Source organism: Cebidichthys violaceus, unplaced genomic scaffold, assembly GCF_023349555.1.
Source record: "Cebidichthys violaceus isolate CVI_PGR_0920_01 unplaced genomic scaffold, fCebVio1.0.p SCAF_33, whole genome shotgun sequence".
NCBI classification, from domain to species: Eukaryota; Metazoa; Chordata; class Actinopteri; order Perciformes; family Stichaeidae; genus Cebidichthys; species Cebidichthys violaceus.
The window spans coordinates 2,105,442-2,115,211 of NW_027176517.1; the positions used below are offsets into that span (position 1 = coordinate 2,105,442).

A 9,770-nucleotide genomic window follows, 5' to 3' on the forward strand; every position below is an offset into this window, starting at 1 on the left:
TGCACGGAACAGTGAGTCCATTGTCCTTTCAGCTGACTCGTGTGTCTGGACTGACTACCAGCTTGTGTTGTATTAACTGAGGGAATGCTTCTGTGTTTATTGGTCTCACTTTTACTGGATTTGGCCCCAGAGCGATGTAATATCCTCTAGTATTGTGTTTCCTCTACTGGTGTGATCTGTCCTGTGTTGTTGACTGACTCATTATCACGCTTTGGATCAATCACACTACAGTTCTACCACTGTCAGGAGCATTATGTACTTCTTTTTATCATTGTAATTTAGTGGGGAACGCTCCCCAGAGAAGGAAGTGTAGGGTTGTGAACGCAGCCCTCAGGCTAGGCTCCTCCCCCACCAATCAGTGCCAGTTTATAAAAGACCCCTGAGGTCCGGGCCTCAGGCCTCACTCCTCTTTGGTCCCTGGGACTCATGGTTCACCTGCTGCTATTTTGCGGCCTCCGTTTTGCATGTTTTGCTTCTGTTTTGCATGTTTTCGGCTTTGTTTGTTTTGATGATTTTCATCGATTCCTTTAATACATTTTCGGTTCATTTTTACGAAACACGTCTCTGTCTTAATAATTCGACACCATATATTAGTGTCCTTAAGCTTATACTTCCTGGGGTGTAATTCCCCAGGTGGCGTTGTTGATTCCCTGCTGTAACACCAAAACACCCCAAACATAATATCAGTCACTATGGAGAACTGTTGCCGTCCCGGGACGAAGCCTTGTCTTAACCTGCCCAACATTATACAGGAAGGCCAGGCCAGCGTCAAGTCACGACACAACCCTTCACCACTTCAGGGAGTGAAGGGAGAACAGGAGGAAACAGGTGGTCGAGGAATCAACGTTCACGTTACCGTCACAAAGACTGACTCTTAGAATGACATGGGCCTTGTTTTCCTGGAGATGGCTCCCTCTATAATTAGTTTTATTTAAATGCCTTTTTCTTCTTGTAGCAAACACGTTTGCTTCATTGATTCATTATAAAGAAATCCTCAACAATATCAGGCTATTTCAAGACAATTCTGTGAAGAATCCCCTCGGTCAAATCCTGATAAATAACGAGGAGTATCAGAGGAACCGGAGATCAGGGCTTTATCTCATGTTTGGTTGAACTTTAATCACGAGTTACCGACACGGCCGCCGAATTGGAAAGTCAATTTCAGTTACCATCCGTTGCTTGTCTTTAATGTAATCTCACCCCCTAATTGTTTTGGACCGAGTGCCTACGCAGCAGCCCTGGTGGTTCATATTGTTATTTTCTCCAGTCTGTAACATACACACACAGTAGCTGTGCTCGTTTACCTCCCTGCCTGCCTTTGCAGACTTGTCTTCCATGGCGGTGACCTCTCCTGACATGCATGACCTGTGTGCACCTTTCACTTTAGGCACTTGTCTGTGGCGCTGACAGCCCAGAGAGTTCAGAGGAGTTAACAGTGCAGCCGGGCTTTCTGATCCACAACTCGGTGCTGGGAATCACCTTCTGCGTGAGGCGCTCTGGACAGACCTCGTGCCTCAGTGGAAACTTGGCTCTGCTCTTCATCCACTTGTAAACAGACGGCTGCTTACACACAGTCTGCTCACCATAATAAACACACGGGGTGAACGCCGTGTTTTCACCCTGCAGAGAGAGGGAGAGAGGGAGGGAGGCCGCTGATAATCACAACACGACGCAGCAGGTGACGCACTTGCATTGTGGCACAGATAACCGAGAACACATTGTGATTGTGCTTTACATACGTTTGTCCCGTTCCTTAATGGAAATGCTCTGTTAGTGGTTCGGGAACGTGATGTCGATATTGTTACTGGAATAAGGACTTCACAGTGCTTACAAGGTAAGATTCTCAAGCAGAGACTGACGGGAAATTACTCTCAGTGTTCAGCTGATGTGCAGACCGCTCGACTAGCATGCATTCATCTCACGTGTTACTGAAAGGACGCTAAAATAAAAAACCATAACAAAGACTGTATGTATTTGTTCCATCACCATGCAGACAGATTGTGTGTCATGAAGAACACCGGTGCAGGTCTCAGCTCAACAATCACACATTTTGATTCATTTGACACTCGGCTTCATCAACGCAGGTCTGCAGCACATGACAGACGTCTCGCATGTTTAAGTTACTAAACTGATCAGCTGCGCTTTGATCAATGTCAACCGCTTATTTAGTTTGCAAACACTTTGAGCCAAAAGATTGGTTTTAGTTATGTGTCCTAGTAACACAGCATTCATTATAGAGATTATATAAAGCTATATTAGAAATAGATCAAGTGTAAAGTGACAGGAGTCCTTTTTTTGGTTTCTCGCCTGCAAATTGAGTTCTGCAACGATTCCATTTCCAGCAGCAGTTTTTAGCAACAACAACAACAACAACAACAACAACAACAACAAAAGAGCTTAAACCCAGAGACCATTACTTCTACAGGACTGAGCAGACAGAGTCAGTGACCTGAATGAGTGTCTTAACTACAGTGATTACAACCTGTAGTGCCGTTTACTCAGTTATATTGAAGAGAGGACGTTACATGTTTCAGCTCTCGAGTCCTGGACGTTAACCTGACCAACAATAACAACATCAATCCTGTAAATGAACATTGGTAGTTGTAGTTTTCTAACTAACTGTTCTCTGTAGTCAGGTCCTACAGTTCCTCTTTTCAAACTCTTTCTCTCTCTGACCCTAAGTGAACACCTTAGCGTCCCTTTTCTCTTCTTCGGGCTTGTTGGTACGCAGCACGTCTTCCTGAGTCCCAGACGGTTCCGTCGTGAAGCTGGAGGGTGTATCTGCCACGTCAGGTGGCGATCCTATAAGGGCCAGACGAACTGCTCTTCAACATGAGTCCTCTCAGCGCTTTTCCTTCTTGGAGCAGGGCATTGTTAAACCTCTCTACACCTGTATTAGGTAGTGGGTGGCGTCCTCTGGTGCACGATGGTAGTTGTAGTTTTAGAACTAGCTATGCCCCTTAAAGCCACGCCAGTCAAAGAGCAGCTTAAGAGACACAACAAACCAAAATCAGAGTAAATATTGGACTTAAAAGCTGGTTGACGGTTACATTTCTTAGGTGTCCGTTACGTAAAAGTACCTGTCGACAGCCTGTCGGCGACTGGAAGGCTTCCGACCGAGCGCTGAACTTGCCCTTACGTCAGCTGATGAGTATCAGCTGTTTGGTTCTTTACAATCGGAGTCACATTCATACCTTGATATCCTGTCTGCTGATTCCCCCGTGCGAACGCCGCTCCCTCTACCCTCCTCCTATGGTGTTGGAGCTTCTGGTGTTGTTGACTTTAATAACAATATCTCATGTTCATGCGTGTGTTTGTTGACGGGGGATCAGTTCTCCTAGCAGCGACCGTTGAGCCCCCTCAAACAGAAAAGCTCTTTTCCACCAAATCTACCCGTCGGCTAAAACTCTTTGCTATAAATGGTCAATTCCTCGACGGACGCATTGCTGACTGACTGATTAACATGTCACGGTGTTAGCTTCCACTCTGAAACACAGCTATTGAGCTGCTGTTGAAGATGGTTAACCTACATATTAACTTTCCAACCAATTTCCCCAAACACTCATATAGAGGCAAGAGGATATTGCATCATCATCTTTAGGCCAACCGGATATATTTCAACACGCCGTCATGACGTCCACATCCGCTGTGAGTAATGTATTGAATATGAACACTGTTGGTAATGTGTACAAGTAACAATGAATCACTTGTACATCCGTGATGGCAACATGTGACGGACAACAGCTCCCGGAAACAGAAAAGGCTCGTTCACGGATGAACGCTGTGGGTGTGTGTGTGTGTGGGTGTGTGTGTGTGTGGGTGTGGGTGTGTGTGTGGGCGCTGTGTTTCTGTAGTTCTTTGTAAAAAAGAATGAAGGCATCGAATGCTTAGAGAATTGATAAGGGACACATTTCAGAGCTGCTGCAATTTTGCAAAACGCTCTTAAAAATGTAAAAGATCAAAGAAAAAACACACCGGAAATTGAGATCATTTCCATTAACCGCTGCCATCACTTTATTTTAGGAATGAGGGCATCGCGTCCTCAATGTACGTCACATCTTGACCTCTCACTTAAAAATGGAAGCCCGCAGGACAGTCAGGGAGGGAACGCCACCGCAGTGACAGCCTGCCAATGCCTCAGGCCCTGAGAGCCACACCGGGGCAAGTCACTGTTTACACAGCGAGAGCCAATCACGTGGAGGCCCGCCCCTCGCCTGTCCCGCTCCGGGATCGTGTATGGAGAGAGAGAGAGAGAGCGAGAGAGAGAGAAACTATAAAGTCTCCTGAGAAGTCAAGAGGGAGAAGGAGAGGAGATTGAATCATGAGAGAGAATCCTGCTGGTGTGTCATCCCAAAGCATGGCGTTCACTGACTGCATGACACCCACTGAGCTGAGCACAGAGAGGAAGGGGATGAAGTGAGTGGCTGTTAATAACGACGGAGTGGGTTAGGATGTGGGTTAGGATGGTGAGAATTACTCTTGTCTAAAATGAGTGATTTCTTTCTTCCAGGAGGAAGAACTGGAGGAACAGAATAGGATTGTTCTTGAAGTCCAACACTTCCCAGTCGATATTTCATCTGATGAAAAAACGATCTTACAGGTGAGGCTTTTATACGTCACCATCCTGCACAACGTCTTGTTTGTGCTTCATGTTTATTACGTTTTAAATATGTAATTAAATTATTACTTTTTAAATTAAGTTTTGTATATAATCTAATTGACCTCATTTGATTTTATTTGACTGCATTGTGTCCTTGCACAGCCTACCCATTATCCACTCTATTGAATGTATTTGTTGCACTGTGCATGTTGTATCATTGCTTTAAGACTAAATGAAACCAGATGACTGTGTTTTTATGTCTCAGATCAGTTATTTCATTCTAAGTGAAACGCCCATTGACGCACTGTATAGTAACGTTTACAAATGAAACGTAATTAATTCAATGGAACAATGACCTTTTTCAGGAGTGAGTATTGTTTCCGTGGGTTTAAAGATGTGCTCCTCTCCCCTCAGGCCGTCGGCTGATGACGTGCACCAGTGGGCGCAGTCACTCGACAAACTGCTCGCTCATAAATGTAAGCATCGTTCACCTCACCAGTACATAAAAGGGCCTCAAAGGTCACGCCGTAACCGTGGGCTAAATGAAGGCGCTTTATTGGCCTCAATAAAATAAATGGCTTTTCACTTACTTCACCTTACGTCGATGAGCAAACGACGCCCCCCGGCTTATATCACCCACCTTTTCTTTAACGCTTCTTCTTCTTCTCTTTCCTCCTCCCACAGACGGGAAAACTGTGTTTTTCATCTTTCTGAAATCTGAGTTCTGCGAAGAGAACATTGAGTTTTGGACAGCCTGCGAGGATTTCAGGAACACCACGTCGCACAAAGAGCTGGCGTCCAAGGCCAACAGTATCTACGAGGAGTTCATTAAAAGTGAAGCTCCCAAAGAGGTACCAGCTGCCATGATAGCATGTCCTGTCAATCACAAACATATGTCCTTCAGGTTGTACAAACACACGACATGTTCTTTATTAAACATGGTTTCTTTGGTCACAGATAAACCTGGATTTCCACACAAGAAATGCCATCGTGCAGAGCCTCCATGAGCCCACTGTGACCAGCTTCCTGGCAGCTCAGAGGAAGGTCTACAGCCTGATGGAGAACAACTCCTACCCCAGATTCATCTACTCCAACCTCTACAGAGAGCTGTGTGCTGCTGCCAGGGTCAGAGGGCAAGCACATTAAGTCCTCGTCACACTAGGACACTCGCTCCTGGAGTCCTTTGTTTACCGCTGCGACGGCGTGAATGCTCCGCTGATGATGTTCATTCCTCAGCATAAACAATAACGCCAAGTGCGGATAATGCAAAAGTGAAGCCGTGTGAGAGCTGATGGTCAGGATGCGACATGCTGCTCCAGGCGTTTCGACCTGACGGGATGATTGTTTCGTTCTCCTCACTGGACCATTACCGGCACTTCCTTTGTACCAGGCTGTTAGAATGATGCGTACAAGAACATTCTGTTGAAGTGCGGCTGCATTCAGAGCTGAGACGACTGTCCAAACACTTTACACTGAACCGCCTCACCGCCGGTGCTGTTAGAATGTACTTCTGCGCTCACTTCCACTGTGAAGACTTTGCACAGCTGTCCGATCCACAGGACCCTGGTTCTGACGGACATGTCGCTCTTCTGGATTTGCTTGGATCTGTTTACACAAAAAGTGCAATTCTAACTTCTATAAATGTATTCACGACGTCCACTAAAGATTGTATTTGGCATCACTGTGACAGCGCTATGTGTTGTAAATATTGCATGTGTTGAATGTGAATTGAAGGCAGCTGGACTGCTCAAGAAATAAAATATGATTTCTTCAATTCTGAAATGCTTTTGTTGCGTTTATTTCTGAAATCAACTTCTTCATTTGATGACATTTGGGAACAGTGTATGTCATTACAGTTATTTCATGTATTTTTAAAGTGTTACATCTCTTCTACTTCACTGGTCACATGTCTACATTACTGATAAATGGTCATTTACTTAAAACCTGCATCAACAGATGTTTTGCCCACTTGGCAGCAGCATAAACCAGCTTATGTTTTTGATGCTTTTAATGCTTTTATGTGAAGCACTTTGAATTGCCTTGCTGTTGAAATGTGCTCTACTAATAAACTTGCCTTGCCTAAACACGAAATTGGCAAACAGTTACCTTTACAGTTGGTTTGGCTAGCATGTTCATCCAGCAGATGAGGAACAACATTAGCATTCATTTGGAGTCATGTTTCCAGGTCACCTGGCAAACCTATGTCCAATATTCCTTCTCTTTTTAACTTCATGCTCTCCACCAATGATACAATGAAACAAATATTACCGCTAAATGCTCCACTGTGCTTTCCAACGAGGGTTTTATCAGAACGGTTTTGCGAAAAACTGCCGCCGGAAACGGCATTGATGAAAACCGTGAAAGTGACAAAACAATGACCAAAACAATGACAAATAAGCTTGGGGACAGAATTAGGGGATTTGCAAAGTCTAGTGATTCTTTTCTTTCTTTTTTTTTTAACCTTCCCAAGATCTGTGCCTCTGAGCTCTGCAGCAGGTCCTATGACATCATGCCTCGGTCGTTTGTCTGGTATGCAGTGTCAGCCGCCACACCTTATATCAACAGGTGACTTTATATCGACAGGTGTGTGCCTTTGTGTGTCTGACATCCTGTGTGGGCTTTGTCATCATGTGATGGAGTCTGGATTGATGAGGGGGAAATTACTTAATCTACTTTAGCGTAATGCTGCAACATAACAATGTGAAAAAGTCAAAGAGGTCTGAACAATTTCTGACACACTGTCCTTAGTTATTTGATCCATTAACAACACAAGTACTGATTAAATATAAGATGTGTAGTTCCTTGTAAAGGACTAACATGTGGCTCCGTCCTCACATCTCTTGTTTGTTGTTAAAGTGAAGCACTCTTCTGAAACTCAAAGCTTTCCATTTATCTTGAATACCAACACTTGAAGTGGTTTAACGTGAACGTCATGCTCTCTGGGTGTTTGGATTAACGAAGGTCAGACACATCCACATACTGACGCTGACATGTTTTTACACACAATGTGCTGGATCTTCGTGTTGCACAACAAAAGCAACATTCCTCATCTTTTGGGAACATTTAATTCCTCTTTGTGCAGCTGATGGGCCACGTCATCGCAGCTTAGTTCCTGCTTAGTTCCTCACTGTGAATCCTCGCCTGCCTGCCGCGTGTCTGCTCTCTGATAAAGAAGACGTTTCCGGCCGTGAACCCAGACACCGAGACGTTGCTCCTGACGGGCCGACGGCTCCGGCTCTCCCCTCGGACCTGCGGCCCGCTGTCGACCCGCAATAGGTCATCTTTTACACCGGCAGCTCTCCAGAACCGTACGCTCTGCTGGCCTTCGGGTTCAAGGACTCGTGATCCTAAACTGACACTGGCCAGGATGTGTGTGTAACCGGATTAATAAAGAGTTATTTTGGAACAATAATAATCCCAATATACTACCGACTACACGTCAGGCGATCTGTGGGCCCACCTCGTGGACCGCCATGACACTTTGCACAGACATGATGAGTCGTGATCCCCAAAGAATTAAGACTACTGACCTCGGTGATCCCCTGACTTTTCCCCGAGCACCACCATGGGCTTGACATTTGTGGTTTAAAGTGAAACGTCTCAGTAGCCGCTGCATGAATAGCCATTAAATCCACATTCTCCTCAGAATAAACTGCATTAACTCTGGTGACCTCTCAGCTTTTCATATAGCGCCTCAATCACATGGAAATGTCACGTTGTCACTACTACTACAATACCTGCACAACAATTACCATCAGCTGATGGTAATTGTAATACTTTGTGTTCAGCGCTAATTAGCGTGCTAACATGCTAAATCATCACACAGTGACGTAATGACAATGATGAGGGTGATTGCTATGTTGGATGACGGCACTTACAGTGAGGCGGTGACGGTATTCAAGAATGCTTTGTGTTCAGTGCTAATTAGCATATGTTAGCATGCTAACATGCTAAACCATGACGGCGTCGACCGTGGCAATTATTATTATACCTGCTTAACATGTGATGTTAGCGTTTAGCTCAAAGCACCGCGGTGCCTGAGAGCAACGCATGGAGCCTCACAGGTGAAGACGCTTCAATTGTGTTATAAACGTGTTATAAACCCTCTTTGGCTGTGTTTATATGAACAGTTTTCCCTTCCTGTTCATTTCTGGTTTTGTCTTTTTCAAACTTACTGTACGTCTGGCAGTCAGCTCGTTCTCAGATCATTGTAAAATTGAATACTTTTGGGTTTTGAACTGTTAAATAAAAACAACCCTAGCAATTCCATCTCGGGCTCCGTTCCTGACATTGTAAAAACGCATTATTTGCCTTTGTGTTATCTTGTGAGGACTTTGTGCTTGTGTGGTGTGGACCTGCTGCCTCTACGGGCCCTTTGAGACGCCGTACGTGATAATGAACTGTACAAACAAACTTCCCACGACCTTCAAAGCAGGCCCCAGCGGCGCACATTCCGGTGCGCAGCAATCTGTCTATTTTTAAGACTTGATTCTTTTTGTAGCGTTTGCATCCACGTCTGCGTGCCAGTACATACATTCCATGTTTTGTGACCTCAGACCAATATAAAAGATAACATCCTTTTGTAGGATAACACAGCGACGTAATGACAATTAGGATAATTGCTATGTTGGATGACAGCACTTAGAGTGAGGCGGTGACGGTATTCATGAACACCCTGCAGAACTGGAACGGTGACCCTGAATGTTTATTGTTTACTCATCCATGTGGCCTGATACAACAGACACATACTGTTCTCTCTCTCAGATGGTAGTAAAACCTGTAGGTTTCCATTATCTATGACGGATCTTGGCAACAGACTACTGGGACCAGATCCAAGAAGTACTTAAGGTGTGTATGTAAACAGAGGAGCCAGAAATAGAAAAAGCACCACGTTCTACTTCGGTCACCAGACTGCAGACGCGTCAGACTACGCAGGCCTCTAGACGGACGTTGTGTTCAAGGACCCGTAAGTGAGCAGAGGAAGATTCAAAACATCACCGGGCTTCTACTGGAGGCCATCCAAGACACACGAGTCACGGCCGTTGTTCCAGTCGCTTCTTCATGAAGCACTTGGCAGCTTGTTGGTGTGCTCTCATCGGGTCAAAAGCACAGATTTGATTGTTTTTAAAACGTTTGATATTAATTTTGTCAAATACATGAACTTATAAAG

General features: G+C 44.9%; 1 protein-coding gene across 3 annotated transcripts; it reads left to right on the forward strand.

The window, feature by feature from the left end:
* Window positions 1–1,742: 1,742 nt before the first annotated feature.
* On the forward strand, window positions 1,743–6,382 carry rgs2 (regulator of G protein signaling 2). Of its 3 annotated transcripts, none has more exons than XM_068724961.1 (6): window positions 1,743–1,834; window positions 4,024–4,416; window positions 4,511–4,600; window positions 5,015–5,076; window positions 5,285–5,451; window positions 5,558–6,382. In XM_068724961.1, exons 2-6 carry the CDS (start codon window positions 4,322–4,324, stop codon window positions 5,744–5,746), a joined length of 603 nt encoding a protein of 200 aa, XP_068581062.1. In that variant the 5' UTR covers window positions 1,743–1,834; window positions 4,024–4,321; the 3' UTR covers window positions 5,747–6,382. The 3 variants fall into 3 exon arrangements, with proteins under 3 accessions (XP_068581062.1, XP_068581060.1, XP_068581059.1); XM_068724959.1 differs by lacking the exon at window positions 1,743–1,834 and adding an exon at window positions 2,132–3,648; XM_068724958.1 differs by lacking the exon at window positions 1,743–1,834 and having other exon boundaries at window positions 2,132–4,416.
* The last annotated feature ends 3,388 nt before the right edge of the window (window positions 6,383–9,770 follow it).